We start from the raw sequence: 20578 nt of genomic DNA on the forward strand, positions 1-20578 counted from the left end.
AGGAGAAAGGACGGAAGGATTAAGAGATGGAGAGGATGGAAGGAAGGAAGGAAGGAAGGAAGGAAGGAAGGAAGGAAGGAAGGAAAGGAGGGACGGAGGGAAGAAAGAGACGGTTGGGAGGGAGAAAGGAGGGAGGATTAGAGATGGAGAGGGAGGGAGGGAGAGAGGGAAGGAAGGAAGAATTAGAATGGTTGGGAGGGAGGGAGGGAGGAAGGACAGAAGGATTAGAGATGGAGAGGGAGGGAAGAAGGGAGGGAGGGAGGGAGGGAAGAAAGAGACGATTGGGAAGGAGAGAGGGAGAAAGGAAGGAAAGATTAGAGAGGGAGAGGGAGGAACGGAGGATTAGAGAGGGGGAGGGAGGGAGGGAGGGAAGGAAGGAAGAATTACAAACAGTTAGTAGGGAGGGAGAAAGGAAGGAAAGATTAAAGATGAGGGGAGGGAGGGAAGGAAGGAGGGAGGATTAGAGATGGATATTGAGGAGGAAGGAAGGAATGAAGGGTGGGAGGGAGGGAGGGAGGGAGAGAGAGTTAAAGTGGGACTTAAACTCTATCAAAGTTTTTAATTCACTGCATTTGACTACCTTCAAATACCAACGTTTGACATTCTCAATGCTCTTCACCTTACCTTTCCCATCGGGGCATTTGAGGTCAGGGGTGACGGTGGCGGTGATATCAGGACAGACAGCGTAAGCCGAGATGACCAGGGTTCCTGGCGCAAGGAAGAATACGATCGTGAAAATAAAGACAGCGAAGGGAGGGGAAAAAAAAAACACGTGACGTCGAAAAACTCCACAACCCCAAACCCAGAGACGGAGAGCTGCGGGATCCCAGCAAACGGACCGCTTTTGAGGGCCCAGCTTTAACCTGCAATATCCCCAGGCCTCACCAGGCGCCTTGACTGTTTCCGTGCCAACCCGGGCTGCCATGCTGAGCGAGTCCTTCCCGCCATCCACCGCCACACCCAGCTCTCCCATGACGGAGCACATGGCGCTGCAGGCTTCCGCCAGAGCTGCCCCCTCGCCCGGGAGCTTGGCTGGCCACATCCAGTTGCCGCTGCACTTCACGTCCTGCATGGAGACAAGCAAACGGCTTGGTTGATGACTCTAGAAAGCCTTAGTAAGACCACACCTAGAATCCTGCATCCAGTTTTGGTCACCACTACTATAAAAAAGATGTTGAGAGTTTAGAACCGTGATGGCGAACCTATGGCACATAGTGGAACCTATGCCACGGGTGGCACATGTAGCCATATCAGTGGGCACGCGAGCTCAGCTCCGGTGCGCAGGCGCATGCTGACCAGCTGATTTTCGGGCCTTCTGGGCCGTTTTCGGCCTCTGGAGGACCTCTGCGGTGGGGGAAGGTCGTTTTCACCTCCCCAGACTCCTAGAAAGGCTCTGGAGCCAAGTGAGAGAGAAAAACGGGCCTACCAGGCAATCACGTGCCAGGAGCGAGGATAATGGGGGGGTTGCGCGCACATGCGTGGGGGCGGGGCACATAGAATTATGGGTGTGGGCATGCATGAGACCCACCCCGCCCCACCTCTCCTGGCAAAACGGTTAGCCATCACTGCTCTAGAAAAAGTGCACAGCAGAGCAACATGGATGATTAGGGGATTGGAGGCTAAAACATATGATGAACGGTTATAGGAACTGGGTATGTCTAGTTTAATGAAAAGAAGGACTAGGGGAGACATGATAACAGTGCTCCGATATCTCAGGGGTTGCCACAAAGAAGAGGGAGTCAAGCTATTCTCCAAAGCACCTGAAGGCCGGACAAGGAATAATGGATGGAAACTGATCAAGGAGTTTCCTTGATTTTATAATTTAAAAATCCTTAAATTATCATTATTGCAGACATCTCAGTTAATAAACCCCAGTTCTTTCTTTCGTTCCAGAAAGCTCATTTTTTCCCCCCTCATAACTGGAGCATCCAACGTCAACTAATTGTTTCGGTCTTCATTTTTAAACCACAATGCACAGATCAGCGCTGAAGTATTTAGCTGGGTCTCAAGGAAGATTTCTGGAGAAAAACAAAAGCGGGGCCTCTGGTGGCTGAGGGGCCTCTGGTGGCTCAACAGACTAATGCAGTCTGTTATTAACAGCAGCTGCTTGCAATTATTTTATTTATTTATTTATTTATTATATTTGTATACCGCCCTTCTCCCGAAGGACTCAGGGCGGTTCACAGCCAATAAAAACACAATACATAGAATACAAATTAAAAACTATATAAAAAACTGATTCAATAACGGCCTAAAAATTTAGATACAATTTAAAACCCCATTTAAAACCCCCAATTAAAACCCATAAATTTAAAAAACTAACCCAGTCCTGCGCAGATGAATAAATGCGTTTTAAGCTCGCGACGAAAGGTTCGGAGGTCCGGAAGTTGACGGAGTCCCGGGGGGAGTTCGTTCCAGAGGGCGGGAGCCCCCACAGAGAAGGCCCTTCCCCTGGGCGTCGCCAGACGACACTGTCGCGCCGACGGCACCCTGAGTAGTCCCTCTCTGTGAGAGCGCACGGGTCGGTGGGAGGTATTCGGTAGCAGTAGGCGGTCCCGTAAATAGCCCGGCCCTATGCCATTAATTACTGCAGGTTCAAATCCCACCAGGCCCAAGGTTGACTCAGCCTTCCATCCTTTATAAGGTAGGTAAAATGAGGACCCAGATTGTTGGGGGCAATAAGTTGACTTTGTATATAATATACAAATGGATGAAGACTATTGCTTGACATAGTGTAAGCCGCCCTGAGTCTTCGAAGAAGGGCGGGATATAAATGCAAAATTTAAAAAAATTTAAAAAGCCTTCCGATTGTGCATTTTGGTGGATCCTAATAAAGCAATTGATCGGTTCTGGATTTTTGAGTTCTTTCAATTTAAGATGGGTTTTTTTTTCTTTCCCTTAATAAGCCAACATGGTTATCTTAAGCAATTTGACATTAGTGGAGCTACAGACATCTGGAACAAGTCACAATGACATCATTGTATGTCGTGTAAGATGATGTCAAGCTGTGTGTGATGTCATTTTTCCCTCGGTCCCACCCTGAGTCCCTGACAAAGTAGAACACAAGCGGAGAGGGGGTGGGGCACAGATTCTTTGCAAATCTGCAAAGACTGAAGAAGGCAGGGCTTACCTTCAGATCGGTGACCCGAGCAAAGACTAGATTGGTGAGGGCTTCTCCCACGGCCAATCGGGCACTGGCTGCAGGGTTTATAAGCCCTTTGATTGGCTGTTCTCCAAGAGCAGTGGCTCCTCCCACCGTTTCAAAGGGGGAAAGGGCCACCACGGCCACATCCGCCAAGGGTGTGTGGAGGGGACCGACGCACTGTTGCTGGGCCACCAACCCCGTCACCGAACGATCAACCTAGGGGAAACAAAAAAAAAAGAAAGAAAGAAAGAAAGAAAAATGGGAACAAATCACAGAAAAAAAATCAATATATACCGTATTTTTATAAGACACACTTTTCCTCCCGTAAAAGAGGGTGAAAATTTGGGTGCGTTTTATACACTGTAATCCCGCCCAACTGCCGGCTCCCACTCTTTGTCCTCTGCCTCCCAGCAATTTGCCTCGTTGCAGCCAACAGCAAACAGCCCGTTTCAGCTTCAGCACAGCCTGACTAGCACAAGCAGCTGATTGTCAGTTGGATCGGCCTCCCGATCATCAGCTGTTTCAGGCTTCAGGGATTGCCATTGCCTATTGCCACCTCCGCGTGCCTCCGCTGTTTGCTGTTTGCTGCAAGGAGGCAAATTGCTGGGAGGCAGAGGCAGATATTTTTTTTCTTGTTTTCTTCCCCCCAAAACGGTAAGTGCGTGTTATGGTCCAGAGCAGGGGTAGTCAACCTTTTTATACCTACCGCCCACTTTTGTATCTCTGTTAGTAGTAAAATTTTCTAACTGCCCACCGGTTCCACTGTAATGCACCGCGTATCGTCATCTGCGCATGCCTCTCGCGCATCGTGGATTGGGTTTGGGGGGGGGGGAGGCGCCGGCTACCAGCTCTGCTTGTCTGTTACAGCTGAGTGGTGTGGGGGGAGATGCGTGAGCTATTCTGGGACGAGGCTCTTTTGTTTGCGGTCGCATTATAGTGCCATTTAGTTTCACTTACGTAAAGTGAACTAAACTTATGCGCGGGCGATACAAATAGTATATTTTCAGAAATTTAAATTGTCACGGGGAATTTTATGAAAACCTAATGAAAATGTTTTTAAATAATGCTATGAATTTTTTTTAAAAAGTCAATTAAATTAAAAAAAAGGAAAGTGATTCAGTATTGGACAAAACCCCTACCGCCCACCATGAAAGCTGGAACGCCCACTAGTGGCCGGTAGGGACCAGGTTGACTACCACTGGTCCAGAGCGTCTTATACTCCGAAAAATACAGTAAATCTTTTCCGCATCTAGCATCTGCATCTGTCATAGCAGGTTCCTGGTTGGGTTAAAAAAAATAAAAATAAGCAGATATAGAATTGGTGGTCTGTGGAGTGGAGACCACAAGGAAATCCCAAGGCTTTAGGCTACCTTGGGAAGTGGGAAAAGCATCTCAAAAAAAGGCAGAGTTCTTAAAGCTACACAGATGGGTGTGTAGAGGCACCCCAAGCCAAGAAAGCCCAAACTGATCCAGACACTGACCTTGTTCGTCAGGTAACGTTTGCTAGCCACTGTTGGGAGCTTCAGGACAAGTTGAAGGGCATCCACCACTCCCAGGGCCTTAGGAAGATTCAGAGGGCTCAGGGTTCGGTTTACGTGATTCAAAACAAATTCCTGGATGGTGAGAAGAAAAATACAGAATGCATAACATTATTAACATCACTGGAATATTCCTCTCTCTGTTAAGTTTTTAAGTCTTTTAAGTTTACACAATTTTATTAGTTTATCCGAATCTAAAATACAAAAAAAGTGATTTATGGCCATTTTTCACAGTGTTGCAGCAGGGGTCTCCAGCCTTGGCAACTTGAAGACTTGTGGACTTCAACTCCCAGACACTTGGCAACCGATTCGTAATTATGTAGTGTCCCAGGGTCATGTCTTTTGCTACAAGCAAAATCAGTGGGGAAGCCAGATTCACTTAACAACCACGTTACTCACTTAAAAACTGCAGGGATTCACTTAACGATGGTGGCAAGAAAGATCGTAAAATGGGTCAAAAGTCACTTTACAACTGTCTGGCTTAGTGTTGTGGTCTGCCAGCAGCTTGCGGAGCTGGCAACGGAGTCAGACAGCGATGAGGCTGAGGTGAGGCCAGGGCCATTGGGGAGTGAGGTGCAGACTCCAGAGCCTCCAGAGACTGGTAGTAGTGAGGCAGAGGAACAGGAGGAGCCTGTTCCTAATGCACGCTTCAGAAGAGCTGCCAGAAGGCAAGAGCAGCTCAAGCAAAAAGGACAACTCTGAAGTAGGGCCAAGAGATGATTGGCCCCTCCCAGAAGGCTTAAAACAGACCAGCAACGGCGTTTGGGCTTTGCCGGAAAACAATGTTGGTTGCTTCGTCTTCTGCTTCATCTACATCTTGCATTTATTTTTTGTGACTTCTGAACGTTTGCCAAGAAAGGCCTTTGGCTCTTCGCCTAATTGGACCAAGGTTTGCGGAATTTGTGTTGGGAGGAATTTGTTTTAATTTAGTTGAACTACGCTGGGAATGAAGTAATTCTCAGCTGTTCGAATAAAGTTAGTTTGTTTCACGGACTGAGTTTCCTACTACCTACTTGGGCCTGGGTCACAACACTTAGCCACTGAAATGTTGAGCTCAATTGTGGTCCTAAGTCGAGGACTACCTGTACGTATGAATCAGTGGTGGTATTCAGCCGATTCGCACCGGTTTGGATGAACCGGTAGTAAAAAAATGCTATCGGTTTGTCCAAATCTGTATTTCCGACGATCAGCTGTGCCGCACAATTTATATTCACTAGAAATCCTGCTTTCTAGAGAATCTAAATCGCGTGGCACAGCTGTTCCCCTACCTCTCGCTGTTCTACTTACCTTCTTAAGCCTCCTTTTTCCGTGCTGTGCAATAGCAAACCTCACAGGATTTCACCACTGGTATGAATCCTCCAAATTTAACAGACTCCTGAAACTTGGTCACATCCCTCAATGGAGGATTGAGTTAATCTGTCTTCAGCATCCCTGGTTGAATGTTAGTTGGATCTAGGAGGGGACTCATTTCTGCCCTTCCGTACCTTGCGTGGCATTTTGCCAAGAACCCATTCCAGCTTCAAATTCACAGGGGTGTCCCTTTCTCCTGTATCGCATTTGTCCACTTCCGCCGTACTTGCTGGGGACTTTGTGTCATCTACCAACACAATCTGTCAAGAAGAAAAAGAAGAGGCAACTTCAAAGCAGATTCACACACTAGGCTAACCTTTTTGCCATTGCATGACAGGAGGGGGGGGACGGGGGGGTCACGCGTGTGCGTGCCCACACCTATAATTCTATGTGCCCTACCCCCGCGCATGCACACGCAACTCTTCCCCCCACCCCCCCGAACATGCGATGGCCCGGTAGGCCCGTTTTTCTCTCTTACCTGTCTCCAGAACCTCTCTAGGAGTCTGGGAGGGTGGAAAATGGCCTTCCCCATTTCCCTGGGGGCCCTTCGGAGGCCAGAAACAGCCCAATTTACCAACTTCCGGTTGGACAGAAAGTGACTTTTTTTTGCTGTCCCCAGCCTCCAGAGACTCCTAGAGAGGCTCTGGGGGCTGGGGGCAGCAAAAAACATCACTTCCTGTCCAACCAGAAGTTGGTAAACAGTCCGTTTCTGGCCTCCGAAGGGCCTCCAGGGAAATGGGGAAGGCCATTTTCCACCTTCCCAGACTCCTAGAGAGGCTCTGGAGCCAGGTAAGAGAGAAAAATGGGCCTTCCCCACCCCCCACAGGCCCTCCGGAGGCAGGAAACAGCCTGTTTTCCTATTTCTGATGCGCCCAGAAGGCCCGAAAATCAGCTGGCCAGTGCGCGCATGCGTGCCATAGGTTTGCCATCACGGCACTAGGGCAAGCTCTAGGATTTATTGAACAATCCATCCGTGATGTGATTCTCTTTGGATCCTGAAATATAGTGTAGGATTTACCATAGCTGGGATCCCACAATAAGCTAAGCCAGGGGTCTTCACATGTAGCAGCTTTAAGTCTTGTGGACTTCAACTCCCAGAATTCCGCAGCCAGCACAGCTGGCTGGGGAATTCTGGGAGTTGAAGTCCACAAGTTGTCAAGTTTGGAGAGCCCTGAGCTAGACCAAGAACCAGCCTTCTTACATGCATAATGGTGAACTGAACTGTTCAAAGGATTTTCTCTCAAATTATTTCTGTTTTTTTGCTTTCTGCCTCTTTATTTCTTCATCTTCACTTTGATTTTTACCTCCCAATCTGGTCCATTCTATATTTTCAGAATTACAGGACTACCTGTGCATGTCCTTGAATTGTGAGCTACCCAGAATCATTTGCTGAGATGGGTGGCTACAGGAAATGAAATGAAATAAAATAAAACATAAAATAAAATAAAATAAAATCATAAAATAAAATCACAAAATAAAAAATAATAAAGTAAAATAATAACATAAACTAAATTAAAATAATAAAATATAAACTAAACTAAATAATAAACTAAATTAAACTATAAACTAAACTAAAATAATAAAATATAAACTAAACTAAATAATAAACTAAACTAAACTAAATAAACTAAAATAATAAAATATAAACTGAACTAAAATAATAAAATATAAACTAAACTAAAATAATAAAATATAAACTGAACTAAAATAATAAAATATAAACTAAACTAAATAATAAACTAAACTAAAATATAAACTAAACTAAAATAATAAAATATAAACTAAACTAAATAATAAACTAAATTAAACTATAAACTAAACTAAACTAATAAAATATAAACTAAACTAAATAATAAACTAAACTAAACTAAATAAACTAAAATAATAAAATATAAACTGAACTAAAATAATAAAATATAAACTAAACTAAATAATAAACTAAACTAAAATATAAACTAAACTAAAATAATAAAATATAAAATAACTAAATAATAAACTAAACTATAAATTAAACTAAAATAATAAAATATAAACTAAACTAAATAATAAAATATAAACTAAACTAAACTAATAAACTATAAAATAAAATAAAATAATAAACTATAAACTAAAATAATAAAATATAAACTAAAATAATAAATTAAACTAAAATATAAAATAAACTAAAATAATAAAATATAAAATAAAATAAAAATAATAAAATAAAAATAATAATAAAAGTATTTAAAACAGTTGTAGTACTTCAAAGTCATGTGATTGCCTTTTGCGACCATCTCAGCCAGCTTTTAACAAGCAAAGTTAATGGGGGAAGCCAGATTTGCTTAACAACCGTGTGAACCACTTAACTACCATGGCAAAAAGATCCTAAAATCAGACATTGACTCATTTAACTACCACCTTGCTTATCGATAAGAAGTTCTGGTCCCAACTGGAGTCGAACAAACGTGGGCATTAGGCTTAGAAAGGCCCTAATTGATCTGTCAGATAGGGCCACCCAAATATTGACGGTGGCCATGCTATCTTCTAGTCTCTCATTTCCTACAGAAGGATTTTCCTCACCCTTTCATTTGTGCCCAACCCAATAGATTGAGGTTCCTCTACCACTCACGCCAATGTCACTCTCACCTTCCCATCGCGCCTGATTTTGCCAACGAAGTCAACGGCGCATCTTTCGCGGGAAGCCAGGCGTCGCAGAAAATCAGCTTGGCGTGGCTGAAGCAGGAGCGCGTTCGATTCTTGATATTCGGCCCCCCAGATTTCCAAAACACTCAAAGTGGGATCTCCCAGCTAGGAAACGAACGAGAGAGAGATTGAGAGAGAGAGAGAGAGAGAGAGAGAGAGAGAGAGTGGGAGGGATGGAGGGAGGGAGGGGGAGAGGGAGAGAGCGGGAACAACCGGGCTAAACTCCGCAGAATTTACAGAGAGAAAGAAGGCCATCTAACACTTGCAATAATGACCTTGGCGAGCGGTTCAGGGTCTCACGGTCCATAGACAAAATCTTAGCATTCCATTTTTCCTCTCCCTGCTTCCGTTTGAATGGCAAATTGAAGAAAGATTAGATAGAAGCTCAGAAGAAGCAAAGTGATTCAATCTTGATGCAGATATTGGGGATCAGGGTAGATCAGGCGTGTCAAACTCGTGGCCGGATGCGTCACGTGCTGGCCATCCGCACCCTCATTTTAGGGAAGGAGAAAAAGGTTGCGATATGTCACGTGACGACAACATGTTGCTGCAAGTTTGACACCCCTGGGGGTAGATCAGGGGTGAAATGTTCCCGGTTCGGACCGGATCACCCGATCCGGTAGCGATGGTGGCGGGTGGTTCGGAGAACCGGTAGCAAAAATCCCTGCCCCCATCCCGCCCCAGCTGAGCCGCGTGATCATCAGAGGTTGTTTTTTTTAACTTTTAAAAGCATTTTTTCTTTGGCCGAAAAAATGCTTTTAAAAGTAAAAAAAAAAGCCTCAATGATCGCGCAGCTCAGCTGGGATTGGCAAAACCCTTTAAAAGCATTTTTTCTACAACCTCTTTGGCTGAAGAGGTTGTAAAAAAAAAAGCTTTTAAAAGGCTCCTCTGGAGATCCCAGCTGAGTTGCTTGATTGCTAGAACCCTTTAAAAGCATTTTTTTACCACCTCTTCGGCTGAAGAGGTTGTAGAAAAAATGATTTTAAAAGGTTCTGGTGATCAGGCAACTCAGCTGGGATTGTCAGAACCCTTTAATGCTTTTTTTCCTCTGGCGATCCCAGCTGAGTTGCCTGATCACCAGAACCTTTTAAAAGCATTTTTCCTACAACCTCTTCGACCCCCCCCAAGCCACGCCCACAGAACCAGTAGTAACAAATTTTACATTTCACCCTGGGATAGATCAACCACCGCAAGGGTTAAGCAAAGACACACCTGGAAACGGCTCGCGTAGATAGTAGCTCCTGCCGGCTCACTCAACTCCTTCAAGACATTCCCTTTAAAAAAAGAGATAGTTATTTAGAACAGGGGTCCCCAACTCCCAGTCCGTGGACTGGCACCAGGCCAGAAACCGGGCCGCGCAAACAAGCGAACCCTCATTCGTGAGATACAGGGAGCATGCGAAACTACCGCTACTATTTGCATTAACACTGCTTAGTTTAACAACTGTTATAATTTGACGATTCTAAGCTTATGTTATAAGCCACCCAGAGTCATTGGACGGGAGACAGGCGGCAAATAAATTTCTAAATAAATAAATAAATAGATTTTTAAATAAAGAAATGTCTAAATAAATAGATACATTTCTGAACAAATAAATAAATACATTTCTATATAAATAAATACATTTCTGAACAAATAAATATATTTCTGAACAAATACATTTCAAAATAAATAGATTTTGAAATAAACAAATTTCTATATAAATAAATACATTTCTGAACAAATAAATAAATAAATTTCTATATAAATAAATACATTTCTAAATAAATACATTTCTGAACAAATAAATTTCTAAATAAATTTCAAAATAAAGAAATATATTTTTAAATAAACAAATTTTGAAATAAATAAATACATTTCTGAACAAATAAATAAATTTCAAAATAAAGAAATATATTTTTAAATAAACAAATTTCTAAATAAATAAATAAATAAATAAATAAATAAATAAATAAATAAATAAATAAATAAATAAATAAATAAATAAATAAATAAATTGATTTCTAAATAAATAAATTTCTAAAATAAATAAATAAATTTCTAAAGAAGTACCGTAAGTAAAGAAATACTTCTGGTAAATAATTTTGGTCCTTACAGGTATTCCTTGAGTTATGACCCGTAACTGAGTCCTAAGACATATTTTTTGTGGCGGACATAAAGCAAATGCTGCAGTCGTTAAGCGAACCCATGGTTCACGACAGCTGGAGCACCCCAAAAATCCTCTCTTCTCCCATGCTCACCATTGCCTCCAGCACCTTGGTCGTGCAAACTGCAGATGGGGTTGTTCTCTCCACTTTCTATGCAACCCCGAAGCACACGATTCATCTTCTGTTCCATCTCCGCGTCACCCCGTTGTACAGCTCCAAAATCTAGCTCGCTGGCGTTGTCACCTTGTACCTAAATGGGCACAGAAGAAGTTGGTGGGTGGGTGTTGTGGTCCATCAGCAGCCTACGGAGCTGGCAACGGAGTCAGACAGCGATGAGGCTGAGGTGAGGCCATGGCCATCGGGAAGTGAGGTGCGGACTCCAGAGCCTAATAGTAGTGAGGCAGAGGAACAGGAGGAGCCTGTTCCTAATGCACGCATGAGAAGAGCTGCCAGAAGGCAAGAGCAGCTCAAGCAGAGAGGACAACTCAGGAGTAGGGCCAAGAGATGATTGGCCCCTCCCATTAGGCTTAAAACAGACCAGCACCGGCGTTTCAGCTTTGCCGAAAAACAATGTTGTAGCTGCGTCTTCTGCTTCGTCTTCTGCTTCGTCTACGTCTTTGTTTTTGTGGCTTCTGGACATTTGCCAGGAAGGGCCTTTCGCAGTTTGCCTAATTGGACTAAGGTTTGTGAGATAACTGAGGAATTTGTGTTGGGAGGCATTTGTTTTACTTTGAATTGAATAGAATAGAATAGAATAGAATAGAATAGAATTTTATTGGCCAAGTGTGATTGGACACACAAGGAATTTGTCTTGGTGCATATGCTCTCAGTGACGCTGGGAATGAAGTAATTCCCAGCTGTTCGAATAAAGGTTGTTTTTCCACGGACTAAGTTTATTACTACCTACTTGGGCCTGGGTCACAATAGTGGGAGCCCGGGCCACAATGTGAAGACTACACGTAGTCCTCACTTAGCAACTGTAATCTGGCCTGACAACTCTCTTGCTAAGGGCTGCAGACACTAGACGGAAAATTGTGTGACTTCAACAGGCTTATGACAACACTCCCTCTTTGGTTGCTAAACGAATTATCAAGGTTACTAGTAAGACATCACAGCACTGCATCAGGCTTAGGAGGGGACTTCCCCTTCAGACGTTAAGCAAATTACTGCAGTCAATAAACGAGACATGCAACCGTGATGGGCTCACGACATCATTTTCCCTTCAGTCATTAAGCGAATTATCCTGGTTATTGAGACGTCATGTGATCTCAATAGGCTTATAACATCACTTCCCCTTCAGAGGTTAAGCTAATCGCTGCCGTTTTGTTAAGCCAGGCATCATGGGACCATGATGGGTTTATGAAATCAGTTCTCCTTCGGTCACTAAGCGAATCGCCCTAGCCATTAAGTGAGACATTGCATGATCTCCAGGGGTGAAATGTAAAATTTGTTACCCCCCGGTTCTGTGGGCGTGGCTTGGTGTGTGTGTGTGGGCGGGTAATGTGACTGGGTGGGCGTGCCCAACTTTTTTAAAAAAAAAACTTTTAAAAGCATTTTTTTTTCTACGACCTCTTCAGCTTCAGCACAGACTGACCCGACTACTCAGGAGGAGAGTGTCCCTGCCACTCTGGGGACTGAGCCTTAAGGAGTCGCTGTTGGGGAGGGCATTTGTCGGGAACAAACACTGAATTCCTGGAATGTTGCGGTCCGACGTTTGAACTTTCTCCCCCACCCCCCAAATGCGGTCCGACTCGGGGGTAGCGCACTGGCCCAGTGCTTCTGTCAACTGGGAGACACTTCCCCAGACCTGGATGACCCCAGCATCCTTGCTTCCTGTTTCCGAGTTACTCAGGATCTGTTACGAGGTCAGCCTCCTTCTGTCTTATCGTTCTAGCCTTCTGTTTTTGTAACATCCTGCCCGACAAAAAGGTCTTCGCATTTGGGGGGTGGGGGAGAGTGAGGTTGGTTTTCATAAAGACTGTCATGCCCCCATTGGAGCCTGAATCGGCAGAGGAAGACGAGCTGGAACTGTAGCAGACGGAGATCAAGAAGATGGCTTCATTGGCTTGGGAGGAATATGGGGAGGAGCAGGCTCAGTCAGACCAGGGCCTTTCAGGATTGGGACGGTTTGTAGGCAGGGAGGAAAGGGGGGAAGGATGACCAGGAGAGGCTAAGCAGTGAACATAAGAGACAGACTTCAGGCAGTGAACAAGGACCACCCGCTCTTGATCCTCAAACATGGAGGGTGGAGAGAAGGCGAGAACAGCGGAGTCTGACTCAACTACTCAAAAGGGGACCGTCCTGTCCCTCTTCACAAGGCACACCTGGGGACTAAGCCTTAAGGAGACACTGTGGGGAGGGGCATTTGTCGGGAACAAACGCTGAATTCCCGGAGTGTTGACGTTTGAACTTTCCTGGATTCCTTGCATTCTTTCTGGATTTCTTGCTTTGCAGCTGTGGTGCTCACAGCATTGGGCTGGACTATTTGCAGCCAGAGGCTGCTCGAGGTTTGTGTGTATGCGTGTCATCACTTTGCTCTGGGACTTGCCCGAAATGTGGGAGCGTTTGGGGAAATTTGGAGCACTAAAGGGGCAGTATGAACTTCCAGCTGCCTGGAAGTTATCTTTGTGCCTTGCCCCTGGGTCATCATAAAAAGCCAAGTTCCTCAGTTTACCTGGATGGAAGACGCAGCTCCTCCTCCGACCCCAATTCGGTAGACGGGTCCTCCAACCTTTACCACATCCATCCCTGGCGGGAAAAAGACGAAAACCACAAAGTGACATTCTGGACATGGAGACTGAATTCGCTGGTTGGAATTACAGGTAGTCCTCAACTTACAACCACAACTGAGCCCAACATTTCTGTCACTAAGTGAGACATCTGTCAAAGTGAGTCTTGCCACCGTTGCTATATGAAGCCCTTGCAGTTGTTAAGTTAGCAACACGGTTGTTAAGTGCATCGGGCTTCTCCCGTTGACTTTGCTTTGTCAGAAATTCACAAAAAATAAATTTTATGTGACCCCAGGACATGAATAGAAACCAGTTGTCAAGGGTTTGAATTTTGATCACATGACCATGAGGATGCTAAAACGGTCGTAAGTGTGAAAAATAATTGCGTCACTTTATTTCAGCGCCGTTGTTAACTGTGATAACTTTGTAACTGTGAAAGTTTGACAGTGTTGTGGTCCGTCAGCAGCCTATGGAGCTGGCAATGGAGTCGGATAGCGATGAGGCTGAGGTGAGGCCAGGGCCATCAGGAAGTGAGGTACGGACTCCAGAGTCTCCAGAGACTGATAGTAGTGAGGCAGAGGAACAGGAGGAGCCTGTTCCTAAGGCACGCATGAGAAGAGCTGCCAGAAGGCAAGAGCAGCTCAAGCAGAGAAGACAACTCGGGAGTAGGGCCAAGAGATGATTGGCCCCTCCCAGAAGGCTTAAAAGACCAGCACCGGTGTTGGGGCTCTTTGCCGGAAAACAACGTTGTAGCTGCGTCTTCTGCTACCACCTTCTGCTTCATCTACATCTTTGTTTCTGTGGCTTCTGGCCGTTTGCCAGGAAGGGCCTTTGGCTCTTCGCCTAATTGGACTAAGGTTTGTGAGATAACTGAGGAATTTGTGTTGGGAGGCATTTGTTTTACTTTGAGTTGAACGACGCTGGGAATGAAGTAATTCCCAGCTGTTGGGAAAAAAGTTTGCTTTTCCACGGACTTAAGTTTATTACTACCTACTTGGGCCTGGGTCACAACAGATGGTTTGAACGGTCGCGAAATGAAGTGTTGTAAATTGAGGACTACCAGTAGATTTAGGATACAATACGCTACAATCCCGAAGAATTCTTACCTGGCTGGGGAGCTTCCTTACGGACATGCATGTCTTCAATTGCTCCAATGCCTCCGCTGAACATGATGGGCTTGATCCATTCGTGCCGGTCTCCGTCCCCCAGGCACATCCCGAAAGAGCGTGCGAACCCTACGCCAAAAAAGACAGGTGAATTTAAACAATCACCCTTTCCCACTCCATCTTGCACATTCTCCAGTTTGAAGTGTTGGTGGCTTGAAGATGTGTGGACTTCAACTCCCAGAATTCCCCAGCCAGCCCAAGCTTGGTGGCTTGAAAATGCGTGGACTTCTATTCCCAGAATTCCTCATTCAGCCTAAGCTTGGCTTGAACATGCGTGGATTTCAACTCCCAGAATTCCCCAGCCAGCCCAAGCTTGGTGGCTTGAAGATCTATGGCCTTCCACTCCCAGAATTCCCTACTTAGCCCAAGCTTGGTGGCTTGAAGATCTGTGGACTTCAACTCCCAGAATTCCCTAGTTAGGCCAACCTTGGTGGCTTGAAGATCTATGGACTTCAACTCCCAGAATTCCCTAGTTAGCCCAACCTTGGTGGCTTGAAAATCTATGGACTTCAATTCCCAGAATTCCCTAGTTAGCCCAAGCTTGGTGGCTTGAAGATCTGTGGACTTCAACTCCCAGAATTCCCTAATTAGCCCAACCTTGGTGGCTTGAAGATCTATGGACTTCAACTCCCAGAATTCCCTAGTTAGCCCAACCTTGGTGGCTTGAAAATCTATGGACTTCAATTCCCAGAATTCCCTAGTTAGCCCAATCTTGGTGGCTTGAAGATCTGTGGACTTCAACTCCCAGAATTCCCTAGTTAGCCCAACCTTGGTGGCTTGAAGATCTGTGGACTTCAACTCCCAGCCAGCCTGCTGGGGAATTCTGGGAGCTGAAGTATGCAATCTTCAAGCTGTCAAAGTTGATAAACTCTGTTTTACTTCCTCTGCTCCTTCCCATGCTTCCGCAGTCAGCATCTTTCCACAAAAACAAACCATAACTTCAAGTACACTACCAGCTGGATTTCAAGAGCACACCACCAGCAAGCTCACCTGCCAGCACAGGTTCCCCAAATTTGTTGCCGTAGTCCGAAGCTCCATCGCTGGCACCAATGGCCACTTCCACGGGCCGCGCAAAATTATCAGGGTATATGAAAGACGAATCTTCCCAAGGTAACGGGTATCCTATAAGGAAGAATGCAAAATATATATATATATTTTCCTCAGAGATAAGTAACATTCAAATCAGCTTTTTTCATCTTTTTTATATTCATCCAAGAAGCTCCTTCGGTTCTGACTGCATGGAGGGGAATGGAAAGGTTGACATTCCTTGCAGTCATCTGGTCGTTAGTACTCTTTCTGAGAGTCCTTGAGTGGCCCCCAAGTGGCCTCAACGGCTCTCAGAAAGAGTGCTAACAACTCACTCTGTCCAGAACCTTGGAGTACTCATATCAAATGATCTAAGTGCCAAAGCCCACTGTAACAACATCGCCAAAAAGGCATTAAGGATTGTAAACCTTATCTTGTGTAAGCTTCTTCTTTAGTAAGATTACACTACTAACCAGAGCATACAGAACATTTGCTAGACCAATTCTCGAATACAGCTCATCTGTCTGGAACCTGCACTGCATATCGGACATTAATACAATTGAGCGTGTCCAGAAATATTTCACAAGAAGAGTCCTCCACTCCTCCGCTCGCAACAAAATACCTTATGCCACCAGACTTGAAATTTTGGGCTTAGAAAATTTAGAACTGTGCCGCCTTCGGTATGACCTAAGCATAGCTCATAAAATCACCTGCTACAATGTCCTACCTGTCAATGACTACTTCAGCTTCAACCGCAACAATACACGAGCGCACAATAGATACAAACTTAAAATGAACCGCTCCAAACTCGATTGCAGAAAATACGACTTCAGTAACAGAGTTGTTAATGCCTGGAATGCACTGACTCTGTGGTTTCATCCTCAAACCCCCAAAACTTTAACCTAAGACTGTCTACTGTTGACCTCACCCCATTCCTAAGATGTCTGTAAGGGGCGTGCATAAGAGCACCAGCGTGCCTACCGTCCCTGTCCTAATGTTTCCTTTAGTTGTATTCGTTTTATGTATTCAATTCATGCTTATACTTATCTAGCTTATCTAATACATACTCGACAAATTAATAAATAATAAATAAATAAAATAAACCAGGGGACGGCAGGGAATATAAGCTTTTCCGTTCCCCACCATGCAGTCGGAACGGAAGAAGCTCCTTGGAGGAGAAGCGAAATGTCTTCAAGGAAAAACGAAGAGCGCCCCCTTGACTCTGGGAAAAACACACGCTCACCTGGAATGTGCAGATTGCCAAAGCTGTACCCGGCAGTTCCAGCGATTACGTGAGCGCCCCGACCTGTGCATTGCACATCCCGAATTCTCCCGCCTGTCCCGGTGGTGGCACCGCTGAAGGGGGCAACTCCTTAGAAGGGGAGAGAAATTGCAACGGTTAGGCAACAATGTTTGATTAACTCTACTTTACCTGGATGAATTGTTGAGTAGCTCACCAAGGGTGTCAAACTTGATTTCGTTGAGGGCCGCATCAGGGTTATGTGTGACTTTGTGGGGACAGGGTGGGCATTGCCACTCATGTTGGGGGCGCCTGCAGAGGCCCGAGCGCTCTGCCTGAGAAAATGGGCTCCCGGGCTCCGTTTTCATCTGCAACGGCCTCTTGCAACCCTCTGCCAGCGAAAACAGAGCTCAGGAGGGCCCTCTCCATTTTGCTGGCGGAAGTACCCCCTGGGGATTAAAAGACCAGCAAGGGCGTTTCAGCTTTGTCGGAAAACAACATTGAAGCTGCGTTTTCTGCTTCGGCTTCGTATATGTCTCTGTTTTTGCGGCTTCTGGACGTTTACCAGGAAGGGCCTTTGGCAGTTTGTCTAATTGGACCAAGGTTTGTGAGATAACTGAGGAATTTGTGTTGGGAGGCATTTGTTTTACTTTTGAGTTGAACGACACTGGGAGTGAAGTCATTCCCAGCTGTTCGAATAAAGTTTGTTTTTCCACGGACTAAGTTTATTACTACCTACTTGGGCCTGGGTCACAACATAAATTCCCTTTTTCAGACTGTAATTTCAAACAGTCTCTAAGTGACCGGTCGTAAGTTGAGGATTATGAAAGCCTAAATCAGTTTATTGCGTGGCATAACACGATCTGCCAATGCAGCTGAACCCTAGGCGAGAAGAACGGCATATAAATTTAGTAATAAATAAAAATTTTAAAACTCTCGCTTGCCTAAGGTAATAATATTTTAGTAGTAAAACACCAGAGCTTATAGCCTTCGGGTTTTCCCCTAGGCATGTATCTGTGGCTAGCACTAGTTGGAAATGATTTACAGACCTAGTAGGGCAAAAGTAAGGAATGCAACTTTTAAAATATACTTTAAATTTTTCTGCCTCCTGGTCACCCTTGGTTTCTCTGTTCAACCAACCATGGTTATCAACAAAGGAGGCCTCTGCTGAACTGTGTAAGAATCAGCGACAATTTGAATAAGAGAGATGGAAGGGATCTTGGAGGTCTTCTAGCCCAGCGGTCACCAACAGGTGGTCCATGAGAAAATTTTGGTGGTCCGCAGAAAAATGATTTGCATTTTTTAATATTGCACTAAATCAGGGGTCCTCAAACTACCAACCCCTGGGACAGATACGTGGAATGAACATTTGTGTTGCTGCAGGGGGTCCCCTCCTTCGGGGTCTTTTTGTGCAGGTCGGAGGGGGGTAGAAATTCCGACTAGGGGTCTGCTTCGGCCTCCTGGTGCTGGGCTTTGGGCGAAGGCTGGAGGGAAGTGCCACTAGTGGCGAAGAGCCGGAGGGCCTTGTTCCAGTGGGACCGCATCATGGCCTGGAACCGGCTGACCATCTCAGCCCGCTGGGCTCCCAGGCGCCAGTACCTGGCCTTGCACTCCCATAGGTCTTTCCTCTGCTTGGAAAGCCAATGCTCCCAGTCCTCAGTGAGGTGCTTCTGCTGAGCTTCCTTCTCAGTGAGATCCAATTTGAACTGAGCCAGCTGTTTTGCCAACTCTTTTCTCATGGTGGCTGCTTAGCTCCAATAACTGCTTCCTGTTGCGGCCCTAAGGAGCCCGGGCAGGCAGGTGAGGAGGGGCTGGGAGGGGAGGGGCAAGTAGAGGCCAGCAAGACACCCCTCAAAATGAGTGACATCGAGTTGGCCACACCCACCCAGTCACATGCCCACTTAGCCACGCCCACCCACCCAGTCATTAGGCAGATCATATTAGTGGTCCGCGGGATTTAAAATTATGAATTTAGTGGTTCCTGAGGTCCGAAAGGTTGGTGACCCCTGTTCTAGCCCAACCTTCTCTTCAAGCAGGAAACCCCATACCAATTCAGACCAATGGCAGTCCAGTTTCCTCTTAAAAACCATCACAACCTCTGAAGGCAAGCCGTTCCACCGGTTGCTTGTTCTTACCGTCGGAAAATTTCTCCTTAATTTTAGGTCGTTTCCCTCCCTCCTTAATTAGTTTTCATCCATTGTTTCTTATTTCCGAGGCTTTGGAGAACAGCTTGACTCCCTCTTCTTTGTGGCAGCCGGTTAGATAGTGGAAGACTGCTATCGTGTCACCCCTGGTCCTTCTCTTGATTAAACCAGACGTATCCAATTCCTGCCACTATTCTTCCTATGTTTTAGGCATGAGATTCAGGGGCAAAGCACATTCTTTGTATAGATCGGGTGCTGGATTTAGTTACTGAAATTTCCATTTTGAGAGAAAGAGGGAGGAAGAGAGAGAGGGAGAGAGAAAGGGAGGAAAAGAAAATGGGAGGGGGAGAGGGAGAGAGAGAGAGCAAAAGGGAGGGAGAGAGAGAGTGAGAGGAAGAGAGAGGGGGAAAAAGAAAGGAAGGGGAAGACAAAGGGAGGAAGGGCAGAAGAGAGAAAGAGGGAGAGAGAGAAAGGGAGAGAGAGAAAGAGAGGAAGAGAGAGAGGGAGGGAGGGGAAGAGAGAGAGGAAGAGAGGGGAGAGGCGAGAAAGAATGAGAGAGAGAAAGGGAGGAAGAGGGAGGGAGAAAGGAAGAGAGAAAGGGAGGGAGGGAGAGGAAGAGAGAGGGGGAGAGAGAAAGGGAAGAAGAGAGAGAGAGAAAGAAAGGGAGGGAGAAAGAGAGGGAGAGAGAGAAAGAAAGGGAAGAAATGAGAGAGAAAGGGAGGAAGAGAGAAAGGGAATGAGGGGGAGAGAGAAAGAAGGAGGGAGAGAGAGAAGGAGGAAGAGGGAGGAAGAGAGAGAGAGAAAGGGAGGAAGGGAGAGAGAGCGAGAAAGAGAGAAAGGGAGAAGGAGAGGGAGGAGGAGGAAACAGAGGAGGAGGAGGAGAGGGAGAGAGGCTCATAGGCTTATTCTCCACCGTATCCTGAAATAGATAGGCAGACGGATGCTTGTGTAAACTTTTGATTTCATCTCCCACTGTCAATCTGTCTGTGGATGATGAAAGCTGTGGATGATGGCAACTGTCATCCCGGGACAACCAGAGACTGCCAAATCACTACCACTTCGGTCGGTTAGCACCGCTTTGCCAGGATCTTCTCAGGCCCACCAGAAAGTGGGTACCCACCCCGGCAGCTCTCAGATGTGGGTCACTCTTTCGGCTAACTAGCTCACCTGTGGGAAAGTTGTGGGTCTCAGCTGTGAAGATGACATGTCGGGTGGAGGTCCGCTTCTCAAAGGGGCTGGCCTTGGATGGGTCGCTGGGCCAGAGAGAGAGGACCTCTCTGCCTTGGATGGCACTTGAAGAGGAAGAGACAACAGCGTCAGGAATGCATCAAACATGGAAGTCTATCTCATCCTGGTGCATTGGAACTACCGTACCCAGAATTCCTTGCTCTTCAGCTGATTGGAAACCCTG

General features: G+C 45.7%; 1 protein-coding gene across 1 annotated transcript in view; it reads right to left on the reverse strand.

Annotated features, from left to right (window-relative positions):
* Positions 1-20578, reverse strand: part of PFAS (phosphoribosylformylglycinamidine synthase) — an 83849-nt gene that overhangs the window by 27848 nt on the left and 35423 nt on the right. Inside the window, exons 8-20 of the mRNA XM_058183957.1 lie at positions 20335-20459; positions 17027-17155; positions 15748-15879; positions 14698-14826; positions 13537-13610; positions 10956-11112; positions 9928-9989; positions 8659-8820; positions 6168-6293; positions 4627-4758; positions 3131-3361; positions 886-1066; positions 625-708 (exon numbers count right to left, since the gene is read on the reverse strand). Coding sequence (XP_058039940.1) covers positions 625-708; positions 886-1066; positions 3131-3361; positions 4627-4758; positions 6168-6293; positions 8659-8820; positions 9928-9989; positions 10956-11112; positions 13537-13610; positions 14698-14826; positions 15748-15879; positions 17027-17155; positions 20335-20459 — 1724 coding nt within the window. The remainder of the gene's footprint in view (positions 1-624; positions 709-885; positions 1067-3130; positions 3362-4626; positions 4759-6167; positions 6294-8658; positions 8821-9927; positions 9990-10955; positions 11113-13536; positions 13611-14697; positions 14827-15747; positions 15880-17026; positions 17156-20334; positions 20460-20578) is intronic.

Source organism: Ahaetulla prasina, chromosome 4 (assembly GCF_028640845.1).
Source record: "Ahaetulla prasina isolate Xishuangbanna chromosome 4, ASM2864084v1, whole genome shotgun sequence".
Classification (NCBI taxonomy): Eukaryota; Metazoa; Chordata; class Lepidosauria; order Squamata; family Colubridae; genus Ahaetulla; species Ahaetulla prasina.